The 18,568-nt window shown below is 41.4% G+C and overlaps 2 protein-coding genes and 3 non-coding genes across 7 annotated transcripts; 4 read left to right on the forward strand and 1 right to left on the reverse strand.

Annotated features, from left to right (window-relative positions):
* Nucleotides 1–99: 99 nt before the first annotated feature.
* setd6 (SET domain containing 6, protein lysine methyltransferase) lies at nucleotides 100–4,299 on the reverse strand. Of its 2 annotated transcripts, none has more exons than XM_046393636.1 (9): nucleotides 4,134–4,299; nucleotides 3,025–3,105; nucleotides 2,685–2,829; nucleotides 2,438–2,579; nucleotides 2,161–2,355; nucleotides 1,894–2,038; nucleotides 1,496–1,676; nucleotides 677–813; nucleotides 100–548 (listed from the first exon to the last, which is right to left on the reverse strand). In XM_046393636.1, the coding sequence occupies exons 1-9, from the start codon at nucleotides 4,158–4,160 to the stop codon at nucleotides 189–191; spliced, it is 1,413 nt and encodes a 470-aa protein (XP_046249592.1). In that variant the 5' UTR covers nucleotides 4,161–4,299; the 3' UTR covers nucleotides 100–188. The 2 variants fall into 2 exon arrangements, with proteins under 2 accessions (XP_046249592.1, XP_046249593.1); XM_046393637.1 differs by having other exon boundaries at nucleotides 3,025–3,087; nucleotides 4,134–4,298.
* A 448-nt stretch (nucleotides 4,300–4,747) lies between these two features.
* Nucleotides 4,748–4,819, forward strand: trnap-ugg. The gene has a single exon. It is a non-coding gene; the product is annotated as a tRNA-Pro (tRNA).
* A 1,805-nt stretch (nucleotides 4,820–6,624) lies between these two features.
* trnap-agg lies at nucleotides 6,625–6,696 on the forward strand. The gene has a single exon. It is a non-coding gene; the product is annotated as a tRNA-Pro (tRNA).
* A 367-nt stretch (nucleotides 6,697–7,063) lies between these two features.
* On the forward strand, nucleotides 7,064–7,135 carry trnap-agg. Its single transcript has one exon. It is a non-coding gene; the product is annotated as a tRNA-Pro (tRNA).
* A 1,722-nt stretch (nucleotides 7,136–8,857) lies between these two features.
* bbs2 (Bardet-Biedl syndrome 2) lies at nucleotides 8,858–17,926 on the forward strand. 2 transcript variants are annotated; one of them, XM_046395118.1, is made up of 19 exons: nucleotides 8,871–9,005; nucleotides 9,255–9,354; nucleotides 9,456–9,590; nucleotides 9,843–10,070; nucleotides 10,479–10,604; nucleotides 10,861–10,923; nucleotides 11,157–11,234; nucleotides 11,440–11,544; nucleotides 12,094–12,180; nucleotides 12,275–12,410; nucleotides 12,894–13,033; nucleotides 13,337–13,466; nucleotides 13,561–13,732; nucleotides 13,841–13,970; nucleotides 14,167–14,286; nucleotides 14,965–15,102; nucleotides 15,416–15,528; nucleotides 15,952–16,100; nucleotides 16,829–17,926. In XM_046395118.1, the coding sequence occupies exons 3-19, from the start codon at nucleotides 9,474–9,476 to the stop codon at nucleotides 16,933–16,935; spliced, it is 2,139 nt and encodes a 712-aa protein (XP_046251074.1). In that variant the 5' UTR covers nucleotides 8,871–9,005; nucleotides 9,255–9,354; nucleotides 9,456–9,473; the 3' UTR covers nucleotides 16,936–17,926. The 2 variants fall into 2 exon arrangements, with proteins under 2 accessions (XP_046251073.1, XP_046251074.1); XM_046395117.1 differs by lacking the exon at nucleotides 9,255–9,354 and having other exon boundaries at nucleotides 8,858–9,005.
* Nucleotides 17,927–18,568: the final 642 nt, after the last annotated feature.

Here is an 18,568-nt window from a genome sequence, read left to right on the forward strand (position 1 = left end):
GACCTTTTTTCCAAGAGCCCTGAAGACAGCTGTTAATTCATGGTAATCAGTAATAAATTCTTTATGTACAGACATGATAAAACAGCTTACGCATCAACATTAATAATAGTGTGTATGGTTAACACACCATGTCTTTTATTGACAGTGATTCAAGAGAGAGACATTTAAAAGACAAACATGTCCTGAACTCACGGTTTAGTGAGCTCCATCAGTCTGTACAGGATGCTCTTCTGTCCACAGCGTACCTGCAGCGCATTCTGCTGCCTGCTGTTCAGTTTTGCAAACGCTGCCTTGTCCTCTAACAGGGCCTGGTCGCTGTCCACTCCATCTCCCTCCCCCATCTTCCCCTCCTCCTTGTCCCGGTCTCCATAGGATCTCAAAGTCATACAGGCAGTGTTATGAATTAGCCATTTCCATGAATACTTTAATCCAGGTAGACCCTCATTAGAGAAAGCAAGAGAGATCTTCTCATCTTCCTCTTCATCCTCCTCCTCCCAGCCTTCATTTTCTTTGAACTCTGAGAACTCCTCCTCTGACATGCCCAGCACCTGAAATACCCAAAGCGAGAGTTACATTTCTGAAAACAGCCATTCTTCAACTATTCACCTCTAACACTGTGGTGTGTGTGTATTCCCAGGTTTTCTGTAATGTACAAGTACAAACAGTGTAACATCACCTTGAGCATAGTATGTAGCTCTGTGTCTGTAAGGCAGCCCTGTTTGCCAAAGACAAATGCTGTTTTGTCTTGCATCACCTGACAGATCATCTCCCACTGCTCCTCCATCAGCTGCCGGTCCAAATCAGACTGAATACCTGGGAGGAAAACAAGAAGACAGAGAGATGAGGAGTGAGGTTTAAAAAGTAGAAGACAGTAACAAGGGGCTTGTACTTGGGTCCACACGCAAAGCATTTTCTGAATGTAATCTTCCACTGAATAATTAACAGGGACTTGCTGAGAAAATGGTACAAAAAAGGCATTCGGGGGGCAGCTGAGCGACACTTCAAAATCAAATTTAATAGTAAAGTGAGGTGAACCAGACACTTCTGACAGACCAGACGACACCCGAGCACAATCACAGAATCAGAAGATCAGAATCAGAAGATGAGGCATATCCACATCCACTCATACATGCATGCAAATACACTCCCCTGCTTTGTTGATTGGATGACCAAGCGGCTAGATTCTACTAACGGGAGCAGCTTCTTTATCTTTTCTCTTTCTCCGCTCGTCCTGATGACACCTGCACGAGCTGCATGAGCTGCTCTTGAAGTGCTCTTGCTCACAGGGCCTAGAGAAATGAACTGCTCACTCCTACTGATTTGCCTCTCTGGACCAAATAAAGTTCAAGTTAATTTTAAACAGCAACACTCAATTCAAACAACAGCATCCGAGATATCCTCTCCCGTGCTTCCGTTGTAAGCTCTCTAAACCTCACATCTAGACTTTCTCTTTAACTCTTCCCTCTTGTGTTACCGTAATGTGCCCCACAATCACCTTGTGTTGCGACTTTGTAGAGGTTGATGATGGGAATGTCAGCTGTGTCGTTGCTGTTGCTTTGATACGCCTCTGTGAAACCGTACATGTGCAGCAGCTGCCAGTTGGCCATCTGCCCATAGGTGTTAAATACCTCCTCGCCTTTCTGAATGGAGCGGACGCAGACCATCTTCAAACAGTCCTGAGAAAGATGAAGAGTAGAGAGACACAAAGAGGACAAGAAGAGTTAAAAGGATAATAAGTGACAAAATCTGGAATATGCTCAGGAGTCAGTACTGTGACAACTGGCCTGATAACTGTCACATATACTCTTAATTAAACCAAAATGTAACTACGAACTATCAAATTCAGACATTTGAAAGAGCAGAAAGTGTTTGTTTGTGGATGTGTGCCCTCACTGGTGTAAACTCCAGATTAGCATTGTGATTGGACACGTGGTTAAGTATGTCTGCCATGGGAACCATCATTGGTGGGTTGGGTGCCTTCTCCTCCTCCTCCTCCTCCTCCTCTTCATCATCCTCCTCTTCCTGTGGCTCCTGGAAACTACAGGGAGGAGGGGGAGGAGGAGGAGGGATGGGATGAAAGAGATCAGCGGTGAATTTTGGAGGAAAAGAAAATCCAGATACTTCATGTACATCAGTCTATTCTGTCTCACACTCACTCACCTGTAGGCCATGACAAAGGCCACCAGCTTTGTGTACAGCTCCAGTGTGTGTGTGTCGGGGTTCCAGAGGTCCGGATGCTTCATGATGAAGGGAAGGACCACCTCCTCGTATTCCCTCTGGATGTTAGCCAAGTCTTTGTCCACAGCCTCTGGAATACCTGTTCCCTTCAACAGTCCGTCTCTCTCCTCCTTAGGCCTGAACGGATCAGCTGTAAGTTACTGCAAGTGAAGACAAACATTCACTCTTCATCAACGGAAAAGTCAGAAGTGTTTCTTACCAGAACATGGGCTGGTCCAGTGTCTTGAAGTCGGTCCACAGAGAGAGGTAGGGTCTCCAGTGGGACTGAGAGGACGTATACTCATACAGCAGAGCCAGAAGCAAGGGAACCCAGCCAGACGAGCTCTCCAGAGATGCCTTCTCTGTGAAGGATGAAAGGAGAATCAGAGAGAGGTTACAAACGGGGGTGGGGGGTGACTCAAGGCAGCTCAGTCTTGGGACAACTTATTTCAAATTATAACCTTCACCTTTCTCCAGCAGGGCAGAGACCTGGGTGGTTCCCTGGTGGAGAAGAGCTGATCTGGGGATGGTGAATAAGACCTCCCCCTCCTCTATGCTTTCCTTTGCCAGCATCCCATACTCTGCCACTGTTCCCTCTTTACTCACACACACCTACAGGAGAGAGACATTCCCGCTAAGGTACCTGGCCGATATGATTAGGGAGACTGGGACTGACTGAGCGAGATAAGTCCACATTCTGTCAGGAAAATACAGATCTTAAGCTCCAGGCGGCCAGATTTATTAGGCAAATTCTGTGGCAGAATACTGGTGCCTGTAGAGACCTGAGTGCAGGTTGGGACAACATACCTTACTGCTGAGTACTAAGCCGACTCGGTCGCACCAACGTAGAAAGTTCTGCAGCGGACCGGCCTGGAAATCACCAGCTACCTGTCAGCACATGGATAAAAAGTGAAACGGCAGTCTGTTATCAGGGTTAAGTGTTCTGCTGTAGCCCTTCTGGACTGGAGTTCTGACATACCTGTTGAAGAGGATGAAGCTCTTCAACAGGTATGTCAGAACTCCAGTTATAAGGGGAAGAGGAATTAGGTGTCTGCGGCCAACACTGAGATCTATCACATATGTTACTGGCCTGTCCAAATGTGCGGATGTTAGAAAGGGAAGAAGCAATAAACGTTGGCACAAAATCAAACCTTGAATCCAAATTGTTTATCCCAGAGATGACTGTATGAAGTCATATGGTTAAAAATAAAATGACCCTGCTTTAAACTGCAAAAAAAAAAAACCCAAAAAACTATTACAATCCTATCGTTTGCAGCCACAACCCCCAAATATTAAACAACGTCAACATACTGTAAGGTGAATGTTTTCTCCTACAAGTTTGAGCTGCTACAGACGGTTAATATTTAAATGAACTGATGAAGACTCAGTGATGACAGAAGTGTGAATACTGTCATTAATGTGGTAAAGAGCTGATCATGTCACAGGAAACAGCTTTAGTTGTTTTTCTCCGGACACATACGAGGGTTGATTACCGACTGTTTTCCATGTAGCATTACTTAGCCTACAGTATGTTTACACTTTGCATTATTCCGTAAAATAATGAACAAATTAAACTATTTACTTTGCACATAAACAAAAGTTGCACAATGAGGTCAAACCGGTATCAACAATGACTATCAGCTAAACACACGATGGGCTGTTCAGAGTTGTTTATACAAAATGCAAAGGAAAGAGCAACTCGTTTGAGAGAATAAAACGAACAGCACCAACAACTGGAAAACAGAATAACTCAGCGATCATACAAATCGCACATTATACACACGGAAACAACAGGATGCACGTGAAGCTGACTGTACAGCTCGTGCAGCTGCTGTATACACAAACAGACAGACACATACAAACAGCTCCAGCACTGTTAACTCTGTTCTTTGGGTTCAAAATGATGGAACTGTAACCTTGAGTCGCTTCGCTTCTGTTGCCATCTTCTTAATGTAGTTCCACACTCAGGACCTGGCAGGGGCTCACACCGGTTAACTAGCTCAAAGCTAACGCGAGAACGAGGACACGCGGGGTGTGAACGAAAACACGGGTTAAGTTTGACCCAAACGGTGACTCGTAGTAAGTGAATGCGTTTGCATGACACGACATTAAGGCAGATTGTATAACCAAAAGTGCATTTTGAGGGGTTTGGACCTGGCTTCTGCAGAGGCAGTTTGCTTCCACTGTGTGTTCCAAACTAGATAAATGAATGTGAATTACATGCAAATGAGGAAGTTTAAGGGATTAATAACTTAACTTTACATCAGATAGTTTCTCTAACACACACATCAATCATTTGTGACAGCTTTCTGAAATAAGCGCCTACCGTTGGGTTCTTGAACTTTCTGTTCTGAAATGTCATATAAAAGCTATTTTGATTAATACTTTAGCGACAGTTATTGGGCCAGTGTGAGGTGTTTCGATGACCCGGGGGGTCGGGGTCACAGCCAGTTGAATCCACAGCCTCCAGGAGACCACATATGGCAGATTGTACATTCGGTCGAATGAGATCGTCACTTGTTAGCAAGTCGGCTCGTTGGTCTAGGGGTATGATTCTCGCTTTGGGTGCGAGAGGTCCCGGGTTCAAATCCCGGACGAGCCCTGTTTTTAACTGGAATGGTCAACAAATCCAAGGCGTAAACAGACCGACTTGACAAACTGAAGGAAAGGCCTCAATAATTAAGTGCAAAAATCAGCGCAGGTTGTGGATATGTTGATCAAGTACCATATGAGTCTGATGCAATTAGCTTAAAAAAAAAATGTAATGGCTTTGCTGACAACAACAGAAATTTGAAGATGAGAAGAGTGTGAAATAAGACCACTTTAGTTGCTGTTTTGAGAATTTCCCCACTGCAGGACCAGTAAATATCTATCTTATTTTTTTTCGGGATCATGTCAATTTAACCGGCGAGATTCAAGATTCAAAGCGTTTATTGTCATATGCTCAGTAAGGAAACAGTAAATTCTTACTTTGCTGTCCACCCTGAATGCCATCAAAAGTTAAGGAATACTAAAAGAATAGAATAATGTAACAAAATAGGCAATTTGAGAGGAAAAGTAAACATAAAATATAAAGTAAACATAAAAATATCAACTATGAATAAGTAAGGTAAAAGTAAGCTATACACATGAATGTGCATGTGTGCTACATCGGCTGTTGTGCAAAATTCAGCAGAATCAGTAATTGTGCAAAAACTGTCAGGAGGTAAACAGTATGGTACATGTGCAGTTATTGAATGGTAAGGTACAGTTACTGTGTTACTGGATGTAAGCACTCAGTATGTGCAAGAGTACAGTCCAGTGTTACAGAGTCCTGTTGAGGAGTCTGATGGCGGACGGAAACAAACAGGTCCATGCACTTCACACTCCTGTACCTCCGGCCCAAGAGGAGGAGAGTGAACAGACCTTGTTTGGGGTAGGTGGGGTCCTTGATGATGGAGGCAGCTCTCCTGTGGACTCTCCACTGGTAGATGCTCTGCAGAGAGGGCAGAGGAGTCCTGGTGATCTTAGACGCAGTCTTCACCACTCTCTGCAGCCGTTTGCGGTCCATGACAGTAGAGCTGCCGTAGCACACGGTGAGGCCTCTTGTTCCAAAGCCAGTGCACTATAAGGAATTGGGACGCAGCTCGCTGTGTGGTAAATACGGAAATGAGGTGAGCAACGACAGAAAGCGTAGAGAAGAACCCGTGTAATCAGTGCGAGGCAGTCACGAGACACGGCAAGCAGACTGTCCAAAAAGAACAAAACTGAAGTCATGAGGATCACATCTGAGGGAGCACTACAGCATGTGTCCAGAAGATTCAAGAAGTACAGGGGTAAGAACAAGAGCAAGTAGGACGCATGATGAATATCGGTTTTGTAAGGATAAGAGCAGGGGAAACAGTCTACCTACTAAAATTCCTGACAAGACAAGTTTTTAGCTTTTCTGGCCACAATGACTTAACATGACAGGATTCTGTGACTCTGTTATGCTGTTGAGGGCATTTTGCTGGCACAGTTTATATCCACTTAGAGGGAAGGGTCACTGCAAATCTCTGCAAAGTAGTTCTGAATGATCACGTTTATCCCATGATGAAACATTTCTGTCCTCATGAGTGGGGTCCTGTTCAGGATGACAATGTCCCCATCCATTATGGTTTGATCAGATAGTTTATCTAACACTTCAGCTAGACCTGATTAATTATTCGGCTAATTGGACTGAACCTCTCTATGCAAAGGCACAACCTCCAGAGGTCAGGGATAATCAAGATATGTGAAGTGCTTCAGTGAAAAGACCTGATTTCCAAGTTTGTTTCTTTCCCAGGAGGAGGAGACACTAGCGTATTCGAGAGTGGGTGGGTGTGACTGATTTTTGAATATTTGATGTACACGTGGAGCACGAACTTTGCCGGTAACCGATGGCCGTGTGGCTCGTTGGTCTAGGGGTATGATTCTCGCTTAGGGTGCGAGAGGTCCCGGGTTCAAATCCCGGACGAGCCCTTCTGTTGCCGATCGTTGCCTTCAATAAACACATTCCTAAGTAATGAAATCCTCCATGGAAACGCCAATAACCCTAAACTCAAAGTGCTATCATTTGGCCATCGTTGTCAGTAGCTTTCTAAAAGATTTGATTCATAAGCGTTATCGTCAGCGTCTATTAAGCTTGAACTTTCAACAATAACAGTAGTTAAGCAGCTTCACTCATCATGAGAACTGCAATACAGAGGCACAAGTTCAGTGTGTGTCCAGCAGAGGGTGCTGTTGGACTTGATTATATGTGGAGCTACACATTTGCCACATCACCAGTTTCAAGTCCAAACATACCTCTTCACTGCACAGAATCACAGCTGTTGCCAGATGTTCTTGTGGCTCGTTGGTCTAGGGGTATGATTCTCGCTTAGGGTGCGAGAGGTCCCGGGTTCAAATCCCGGACGAGCCCTATTTTGTCGTCTTTATTGTGGAGTCTGTGAGGCAAAATATGTTTTGCATGAATACAGTCATGTGTCAAGCAAATGTGAGCCAAGCCAAATTCAACTATTAAATTACATTCATTTGATTACATTTTGTTCAATTGTGCTGGAGTCAGATTATGTATTGTTATAAGAGATTATTCTGGATACTGGATTGGACAATGACACATTGAATGTTTATCATTCTCTAACATGTGTCTTATACTTACCTTACAAATACTCAGAACAAATGCATTCAGAATCAAAATTCAAAAACAAAAATCCTGCATCCTGTTTGTCTTTTGCTTTTTTGCCTCCACACTCTAATCTCTTTCACTGCAGGAGCATCCTATGAGAGAAACAGTGAATTGAAGGTCGGCCACTTGCACACATCACCGCAGGGAAAAGTCACCAGTCTCATTTAGTTATGAGAGTTATGTTTAACGGTTATGGCTTATTAAAGAGTACAGTTGATATCAGTTATTGACGCAGGAGGCAAAGGATTCTTCAGTAAAAAGTATTGTGAAAGTTTGTAAACGAACATCGTTCTCATAGGTCTTAGAGATGGCAGTGTTCTCGCTTCTGTCTTCACCTGTACCAAGTTTTAATATTTGATATATTTTCCTTCTTTCCTTCTTCCTTCTTCTTCTTCTTCTCTCACCTCCCTTTCTTGTTTTTGTTTCGCCTCTATTTTGTGTTATTTTCCTCTTTTCCTTATTTCTTCACCTCTATCTGCTATGCACATGATACATTTTATTTTATTAAACTTTACTTTAACTTGTAATTTTAGAGAGACCTATGTAGGATAGTGGTATGCTGTGTCCAATATATTTGCATATGTATATTTTATAATTTAGTCTGCTGTTGTGGGATCATAAGTTCTGTACTTTTATGCTGTTAAGAAGAAGTTGTATAACCTTACCTGCACTAATGCTACATATAACCGAAATAAGGAATTGGAAAGGTAAGCTGTGTTCTGAAAGTTTGCACGCAGGGGTCAGTACACACACAAAAACTGGGAAAAATGGAAAATTGAATCGTGCAAAAAAAGGTGTCGAATTATGTAATCAAATGTTTTGTATAGCTTTTGTGATAATTTTTAAGAGTGTTCATTGAGCATTGGGTTTATTGTATGGAAGTATATGTTGGGATGTTTAAGAGAACTTTTGACTCAGATATTCTAGAATTAAAAAGGGTTATTGCCAGACTTCAGGCTTGGGATGTGTTGAGGAAATGCTGCTTTAAGAGTGAAATTCTTAAATATTTTTGAAGGTTAGCTGTTGTCTCTTCTTGGTGTTGCACCATAGGCATCTATACACACTTGTCTCACATCCAGCTGTTATTTTTCCAGCTCAGGGGACAGCTAGTTTTGATGAAAATTAGGTTGTAGCTCATATACCTGGTTCTGGTTCTCACACTTTTTCATGTCAAGGACCCATAAAAAGACACAAATTAGAAAACAACCCCGCATTTAATTTTGTCACAGAGTCCCTGTATAACAAAATAGTTAATAGTCCGTAGGATGTTACTTATGAATGAAATTATAATGAAATATTATTCCCCTTTCTGCTTCTGAGCCTCAGGCGCCAGTCTCAACCCGATGTATAGGATGCAAAACCTTTAATCTTTGCAGTCGTGAGTTTCATGCTCATCAACGCTTGTTTGGACATGTTCCAATTTAACTCGTCGTGTCTATGCAGAAAAGGTGGATCTTTTATTTTGATAACAGCAGACAGGAAGCGGTTGTTGGCAGGGAAGCGTCTGCCAACTGACGCTGCGTTGTCGTGCTGTACAGCTAGCTTATTAGCTGGCTAGCTCATTTTAACCAAAGTCCAACATTTGCAGCTGACGAGGGGACAGGTGAGATTGTTTGCACAGCCTGGTACGGTTTACAAAAAATGATAATCTCGTTTGTTTTAGTGTCGTCAGTCGTTTCCTGCAGCATCGAAGGCAGCGATGTTGAAGATAGCCAATTATGCTATGCTTGCGAGCCAGTAGAAGCAAATATAGGCAATTTTATTCTTTCGAAGTATTACTGCGTACTTTCTATTAATACAGAGCTTACGTTATGTTAAAGAGCCATGTGTTATGCTTTTTTCGTATAAGCAGCATTCTTGTACAGCAAACGACAGGGAGATTAGCCAGATGAAAAGCTTTAGCTTGCTACTCTTTGTTGCTAGGCAACAGGACTCTCCACTGAGTGTCTGAGGTAAAGCCTGTAATTACATTAGTGTAGCAAAATCACGCATTGCCACTTGGTTGCATGCATGACTATATATATATATGTCGGTTCTTCGTGGCTCTATTTAGGGATCTACTGTAGGCACCATGTTGGTCCCCATATTCACTCTGAAGCTGAACCACAAGATTAACCCTCGCATGGTGACTGTTGGGAAATTTGATGGAGTCCATCCATGCCTCACTGCAGCCACTCAGGCTGGAAAGGTGAGAGAACGTTTTCACTATTGTAACATAGCCTTGGTATTTATAACTGCAATTCCAAAAAGCGAGAAAAGAGAGTGATCATGTGTTCAACTTTTACTTACACGGAACTGAACTTAACTTACCCACTCTACAGAACTTCCCCACATCTCCCCTTTACTTAAATACTCATTCTCTTTCAATTATAAACTACCTTTCTTTATTTTAATACTTACCATATCTCATATACATCTCTCTTCTCTTTCCCTTTAAAAGGTTTTCATCCATAACCCTCATGCCCGTGGTCAGAGACATGTGGCCCACCGACTGAGCCAGAGCACCCAGGACTCTGACATCTCTCTGCTCAACATTAACCAGGCTGTCACTTGTTTGACAGCAGGAATGCTGGGACCAAATACTACTGGGGACACGCTGTTGGTGGGATCCCAGACCAACCTGCTGGCTTATGATGTCCATGATAATGCTGATATTTTCTACAGAGAGGTGAGTGCAGCTGAGGAGAATTAGGGGATAGTTAAATGTGGTTGTTGTCGTAGGTCTTACTGGGAATAGAGTCTGATACAAACTACTCTCCTTGAAAAATGGATATTTGGGCATCGTACTTGTACATGTGTAATGACAATAAAGTTAAATCTAATCTAATCTAATCTAGTAGCAATCCCAAGAGAAGTTTGGATTGATGAGGGAACCTCATGTAGCTATCTCAACAGCCTCAGCTACGAACACTCAAGTAATTGGGAAGCCACAAGATGTCGAAAGTGTTAGACTTTCCTCTGGAGGAACATAGCTGTCAAAGTATTTCACTTGTTTCTGTTTCCTGTGTGTCTGTGTGTGTGTGTGTGTGTGTGTGTGTGTGTGTGTGTGTGTGTGTGTGTGTGTTTGTGAATGTAGGTGACAGATGGGGCCAATGCTATTGTGTTGGGAAAACTTGGGGACATCCCGACACCTCTTGCCATCATTGGAGGGAACTGCGCATTGCAAGGCTTTGACTATGAGGGCAACGACCACTTCTGGACAGTAAGACCATAACATTTTCATTTAAGTAATATACATTACAGTCAGTTTTACATATAAGAAGTCTCTTTCATTGAATGATGATATTACACACTCATGAGACAGTGACATTTCATAAAACTCTAGCACCAGTCATTTTGGTTTCAGTGATTTCTGAAACTGAATTTTGAAAACCTTATGTGTCGCTGTGAAGATGAATCATTCCTTTAAATGCCTCGATCATGTAATTGAATTCATTCATGAAGTATCTTGTTTTTAGGTAACCGGAGATAATGTCAGATCTCTGGTGCTCTGTGACTTCACTGGGGACGGGAAAAATGAGGTAACACATGCTCGGCGGCAGCTTTGTTCCAGCTGAGGAGCTTTGTTGCTTATCCTCCTCCTACCTCTCTCCAGTTTTCTGTAGCTCTCTTCTTTAACAATGTTAAGAGTCACATCTGGAATACTGTCGGCATAAATTAAATTAAAGAAATGAAATGAAATAAAATAAAATGAAATGAAAAAAAACTTATTGTTTTAAAAAATGCTGTCAATCCCTGTGTCTTGTGTTTACAGCTCCTGGTAGGATCAGAGGACTTTGACATTAGGGTGTTCAAAGAGGATGAGCTTGTGTCTGAGATGACAGAAAACGAGGTAAATCGATGCAGTGTAGTTCACTCTTTTTCTCTCTCAGTGCTGACAAAAGTGTCTTTTTAAATCCTTTAAATTATGTTTCACACAGAGGGTCATATTAATATTTGCCCCATCATAAGTTACATCTTGTAGATTCTCTTATCTGTCTTGTGCTGTGCAGAGTAATATTTTTGACATGATGGTTTTCCCTCTGTCCTCCATACAGACAGTAACATCACTGTGCCATATGCATGGCAGCAGGTTTGGCTATGCCCTGGCCAATGGCACTGTGGGGGTTTATGACCGCACTGCACGCTACTGGAGGATTAAGGTATCACAATAACTCTTTAATAAATTAAGGAGGGATTTTTGTATTTTACACCCTATATTTACATATTTTGTCATATAAATGACTTACTTACCAAAGGTTTTGGACTTGGTCTGAGTCCGCCTCAGCTGACAGTCATGACACAGCTGCAAGGGCTGCATTGTAATCCTTTGGATCAATTCCAAAACATTTACACCAAAATATATAAATTTAGGGTTTAAAAATACGGAAATTCCTCTTTAACAGTAAGAACAGACTTAAGTAATTAGAAAATAAATGAAAATGTTGGCATTTTAGGGTGTTACATGTATTTTTTTCCTTCAGACTTTCCATCTGAAAGCTTTAATTTTGTCAGTTCCATCCATTCTATCACTCCCCTTTATATCTTTTATCATGCAAATGTCTTGTTACGTGTTACACCACTTTAGTCTGCATTAGCACAGTAATTAATATTTTATTTTATTCGCTTCACTCTTTTTTACAAACACTCATGCCATAAATGTAATGTGTCTCCATTTCCTTTTTAATAACGTGTTTTCTTTGCCCTATCAGTCTAAGAATCATGCAATGAGCATCCATGCCTTTGACTTGAACGCTGATGGGGTAGTGGAGCTTATCACTGGTTGGTCCAATGGAAAGGTCAGCACATGACCTCCCTCACTTCAGAAAATGGATTTGTCTTTAGATTTTTGCACACACCAATTCATTCATTTCTCATTCCTATTTAATTCAGATCGATGCTCGTAGTGACCGGACAGGCGAGGTCATTTTCAAAGACAACTTCTCTTCTTCTGTGGCCGGAGTGGTAGAGGGAGACTACAGGTTGGATGGGCAGCAACAGCTTATCTGCACCTCTGTAGAGGGAGAGGGTGAGTTTTTTGGGTATTGCTGTCTGTATATGTATAAGACTGGGAGATATATGAGAAGACTTCTTGTAGCTGGTTGAATTTGAGCCATTGCGTGTGTTCTTGGATGGATTAGTTTTACAGATTTCTGTCAGTGTTTTTTTGTTTAGTGTCCCTGGTCAGAAAGGGGAAAGTTTATGTGCGTGTGTGTTGCACGTTCACATACTTATTTAAGGTAAATTAACCCAAATCAGAAAAAACTCTTACAGACTTCTGCTGTCACCTTGTGCTGCTCTGACCTTTCATCTATTGCCCTCAGCAGATCAAAATTTTCTGAATCCTGAATACTTTCATGTTAAGTTACCTCAGAAATGCACAATGACCAAATATCTGTCATCTCCAGTTGGACTTATTTCAGACCCAGAATACACACATGCTATACATGATATCGTAGAACTCACCATCATCTTGGATGTCATTGATGTTGTTCATGTGTGTGTGTTGTAGTCCGTGGCTACTTGCCAGCCAGTAAGGACCTCAAAGGGAATCTCATGGATTCCAGTGCTGAACAGGACCTCATTCGAGAGCTCAGTCAGCGCAGACAGAATCTGTTGTTGGAGCTACGCAACTATGAAGAGAATGCCAAGGTACAGGCATTTATTTCATATCTTATATCATTTATTTATTCCGTCAAGTTTTTATTCTTCCACTTATTAGACATAAAGGTGGCCGAAAAGACAAGCACAAGTGAATCCAAAACATTTAGATTTTATATTTAAAGATAAATTCAAAAGATTTTATTCCTTGAATATGTTTATATGTAGATTTCCATTTTGCTTTTTAGTTGTAAGATGTGAACAATGATGGCTAAATTTGGACATTTTTATTTGACATTGGGCTGCATTTTATTGTATATGCTAACATCAACGCAAACAGTACCCTTGTTTCAGGGAGTGTCAGAGACAAACAGTGGGATGGGTGTCATACCAGCCAACACTCAGCTGCAGACAGCACTGTCGGTGAGACCTGCTTCGGAGACCCAGAAGGCTCATGTCGAGCTAAGCATTTCAACACCAAATGGTAGAGTGTTTTACCACTTGAGCTAAGACTTTCAGGCATGTCAAGGCTGAGTAAATACTAACCTGTCCCTGGATCTTTCCTCTGTCTTCTCCAGAGACCATCATCCGTGCTGTGCTCATCTTCGCAGAGGGGATATTTGAAGGGGAGAGCCACGTTGTCCACCCCAGTGCCCAGAACCTGTCAGGCTGTGTCCGAGTCTCCATTGTACCCCCAAAAGATATACCAGTAGATCTGCACATCAAAGCCTTTGTTGGAGGGAAAATTAGGTAGGATGTGTGTGATGAAGACAAGTCTGTGCTCCCATATTATAAATGTTTTTTTAAACATGGTTGGTTTCCACCTTCTCTGCACCACTTTCTTTTTGTCCATTTCAGCACCCAGTTCCATGTTTTTGAAATCACTCGTCAGCTGCCTCGTTTCTCCATGTATGACATCACTACTGACTCCTCTGCTGCGCCGCCCTCTGGAAGAGTCACCTTCACCATCAATGACCGACCACAGCGGGTAGGCTGCTGCAGTGTCTCTCAGAAAGACATTAGGACATTAGGAACATTAGGACATTAGGAAGTGTGATTCTGCTAAGTTGCACAGCATGTTCAAGGCAATAGCATGCTGAGACGTATTTGTTCATTTAAATCTGATCTCATCTCTCTGGACCTGTGTATGTAATGGTTATGTGTGTGTGTGTGTGTGTGTGTAGGTGGTGATGTGGTTGAATCAGAACTTCCTGCTTCCAGAGGGAGTTGACACTCCTGATGTCACTTTTAATTCACTAAGAGGAGGGGGACTGTTGTCCATCACCATGGCCAGCAATGGACAGGTACAAACAAAGTTACATGTGTTTACGTGTAACTTTAATTCAGAATCATGACTGCACAGTTGCTCACTAAAAAAACTGTGTTAATGTGCAATAAAATAAAAAATAATAATTGTCGGTGTTAATTAATTATTGCATTAACGCGCTGTTATCAGGTTAATGCGATAACGCGTTGACTTGCCCAGCCCTAATGCATTAACACGTTAACACAGTCCCAGCCCTATCATTAACACATCAACAGGATTGGTCAGGATCTAATGTTAATTAATATTTTATGTCCCTATACACATCCAAATGCTCACACACACAGTCCAGGTTCATACAGTGAGATTGGTGTAAAGCAGCCGTCCTCCTGATAAATCCTGAGCTCCATCAGAGCTAAAAATATTGTCTAAAAATATTTTTTTCAGATGCTAAAAGTTTATTTCTGTTTCCTCTGGATGATAATGTTAAGAAGAATTCCGACATTTATAAAGGTCAAAATCAAATATTTAAGGTTTAATTTTGATTGTACATATATTTTCGTGCTAATAAATGGAAACAATTGTGAATACTTGACCTTAGCAATTGTAAGCAAAATTGTTGATGTTGATCTGCACAAAATTACAAGAGACACTTTCAGCCATTTTTCAAAATCATTTACTAATATTTGCTTAATTAATCTCTAATTTGGCCACTCAGATCACACTGAGAACTGATGACATTGACCTGGCAGGAGATCTGGTCCAATCACTGGCCTCCTTCTTTGCAATAGAGGACTTGTCAGCAGAAGCAGACTTCCCTGGATACTTTGAGGAGCTACGCTCTACACTCACTGAGGTTTGGCATTAATCTGAATGAAACCTCTGCAGTCACATGAACATTTTATGATCTGTAATCCACTAATATAGCAACACACAACACCTTCTTACATATACATTGAACAATGTCTTGTGTTAAAGGCTCCTCCACACTGAGAAGAGTGAGGGAGTGCACGAGAAATGAATGTAGTGTCTCGTTTGTTTTGAATGTGAACTAATTCCCACTGAGTTGACAGAGCTGAAACTGCTGCCATGAGCTGTTTCTACAATACAACAGAAGTGTGTCATTGGTGCTGTGGTGTAATACTGAATCTTACATATCTGTATGCTAGGTGGATGAGTTCCACTCTGTCCATCAGAAGCTAACTGCAGCTATGGCCGACCACTCCAACTACATCAAGAACATGCTGGTGCAAGCGGAGGATGCTCGCCTTATGGGTGACATGTGAGTCACCACAATATGTATGCAGTAACACTTTATTCAATGACAATATATTAATGATTAACATTATTAGAAAACATTTCAAAATGCCTGCTGAAAAAGGTCTTCTGTCCAGTCAGTTTATTGCACTGTCAGCTAAAACTGTTTTTGAAGTCCTGTGGTAAATCATCCCTTTATGAAAGTCACAATGTTCAGTTTTGGTTGCAGCTGTTCATCAGCAGCACACTCCTCCCAAATGACCTCTTGATTGAATCAGCACCTCTCTAAAACATTTTAAACAACAAAGAACAAACTGGCAACCGAGTGTATTTTTCACCACATGCTGATAATACTGATGTAAGGTTACCAAACCAGCTCACTTCGAGTCCTTCTTTCCTTCTTTTTCCCATATTTTTGTTTTTGGTTTTCCTCTCTTACCCTCTGTAGGACAACTATGAAGAAGCGTTACAGAGAGCTGTATGATCTAAACAGAGATCTGATCAACGAGTATAAAATCCGATCAAATAACCACAATGCACTACTGGCCTGTCTCAAGTCTGTCAACCAGGCCATACAGCGGGCCGGTAGGCTTAGAGGTAAGCCAAAGTGTGAGTTCATGTTTATGTGTAGGACACTGTAACAACCATGATCCCTTACTGACAGTACAGTATGTGTGCTGACAGGCTTGGGGAAGATGTTCATGTCCAGGTTTGGGACAGTCAGTATTATTGCACCGACTACCTTGTCGGACATTTCTAGCATTCATTTTTTGGGCTGATATAGAAGGGCTTGCATATGTTGTGAAACGTCTGTGTCTGTCTGCATTCTGTTGTTTAATTGTTTAAATTATTTTTTTTTTACAACCTGTCTTTAAGTCAGTTAAATGTTCAAGTCCCTTTTTGCAAATCTCAAGTCTCTCAAAGTGGTAATGAGCATTTTATCCTCTGCAGGCCATCCTGCTCTTCGGTCTGTCCATTATGGCTGGAAATATACCCTAGCTATAGTACCTATCTGGAAAGTCTCTTTTCAGTGTGTTTAGGGATGAAGAGACACTTATGAGCTTCCATAACCTCTGGCTAATAAACATTTAGCTGGTAACATTAACGGGATCCATATACAAGCACTTTTCTGCGGTGTCATCAAATGTCATCAAAAGCCCACTAATAATATGTAATCAACAATAATAACAAAACAGGTATTTTAATACTCATTTCAGAATCAAACAGCAATGAACACAAACTTAACAGCATTTGTGTCAACCTTGCCAAAACCTGTCTTGTCTGTTCGTATTAATCAGTGTGTCACTGTTCCTCCTTCTCCTCAGTGGGAAAGCCCAAGAACCAAGTGATCTCTGCCTGTCGAGATGCCATCAAGAGCAATAATGTCAACGCACTCTTCAGGGTCATGAGAGCTGGCACTGCGTCCTCCTGAGGGTGGAAGGACAGTGGATGTGAGAATGGACAAACAGATTCAAGGAAGAGGGATGGTCAGTACTGTAATGTAGAGAATCATCTACTTCAAGCAAGACTGATGAATAATGAGCCTGGGATGAGACGACACAAGGACATGAAAAGCAGAAGACACTTAAGACTGTGGAATGAGGATGCTGTTGTAGCCTTAATCTATTTATTTTCCAATTATTTAGGAGTAAGCAATGGCCTGGAAGCAACATTTGCTACCAGTTTTACTTCTGTTGCTGTTTGGAGGAGCTTGTTGTAGTGCAGGTACAGCTTGGCTAAATATCTCTCTAAACTAGTTTAGGACTTGGTGGGCCAAAGTGAACATAACTGTTCACGGGTTTCAGCTGGACCAACACAGGTACTGGAGGCTTTCCCCAAACTGAGTATAGTGATGCTTTAAAGGAATTAATTCATCTGAAAGGCTCATGTGAAAAGAAAAGTAGTCTTTTTTCTTCAGATGTACACTCACACATGCTGTCTGACAGTACCAGTAGTTCAGAGTAACGAGAGAAAGAGTTCATGTCCATTCAGTGTACTAGAGGTGTTCCAGGTGTTGCTGCAGATTTGTCAAAGAAATGTTAAGCCTTCAGAAAAGTCATCCAAACTTACAGTTTCCAACAAAGACAAAGGTTTTGTATAATGTTGGGTTGGCACCCTGACTGTTCAACCCAGTTAACACAGCGATGTTCAGTAAGAGCACAGCTGGAGCAAGACATAGCAGCTCCAGCAGCTTCTTCTCAGATGGGGAGTCGTGCCATTGTAATAACTCAGGTCTCTGCTCCCAGCTGTTTTGTGTTTGTAGCCAAAGAAAACTGTTTTAAATGAATGAATGTCACAGAGGACCAGTGCTGTGTACTGTGTGTTAAACTTGTTTACCTTTTGTAGATGGTATACAGATGATGTAAATGTAATATTGTGTTTGTGGCACATAAACTATTATTAAATTAACTTGTGTTTTAAAAGTTTGCCTAACTGTTGGTTGACTTTGTTGTCCCTCCCATACAAGTTGGCTTGCTCAGCTGTTTATTCCAAGTGTGCCTCTGATTGGATCTGAATATGGAAACACTGAGGTCAGTTTTCTTCTACAAAGAGCAGCATTTTAGTCTTCCTTTCTCATGGCTGTTTAACTTTATCTGCTTTGCAACTTGTGAGTTTATTTGGGTTTTATTTTCATCTATGATATTACATCATATAATGTAATTGCTTATAATGTTTTGTGTTATTAAATAAAATCTGCTAAGTAGCTAGTAACTTAAGTAGTCAAATAAATATAATAATAATAATAATATATAATAATAGTGTAATATATAATAGTAGTGGGGTAAAAAAATGCAACATTTGTCTCTAAATGTACTTAGTTACTTTCCACTCTTGCTAATGTGTAATATTTAGAGCTGCCACAATTAGCCAAGTGATCAAAACAAATTGAGTTGCCAACTAGTTGATATTTGATTAATCGTTTCGGTAAAGCCAACCTTTCTCTGTACCTGGCCCTCATCTCTCACTCCCCTGTGCAGACAAACAGGAAAATGACGTGACTCATGGTTAGAACTTTGACTCTGCACCCTCCTTTTTCAATTCTTCCTCTCCTCTTTCTTCCATCC

The sequence above is a fragment of the Scatophagus argus genome, chromosome 7, assembly GCF_020382885.2.
Source record: "Scatophagus argus isolate fScaArg1 chromosome 7, fScaArg1.pri, whole genome shotgun sequence".
In the NCBI taxonomy this organism is placed as follows: Eukaryota; Metazoa; Chordata; class Actinopteri; family Scatophagidae; genus Scatophagus; species Scatophagus argus.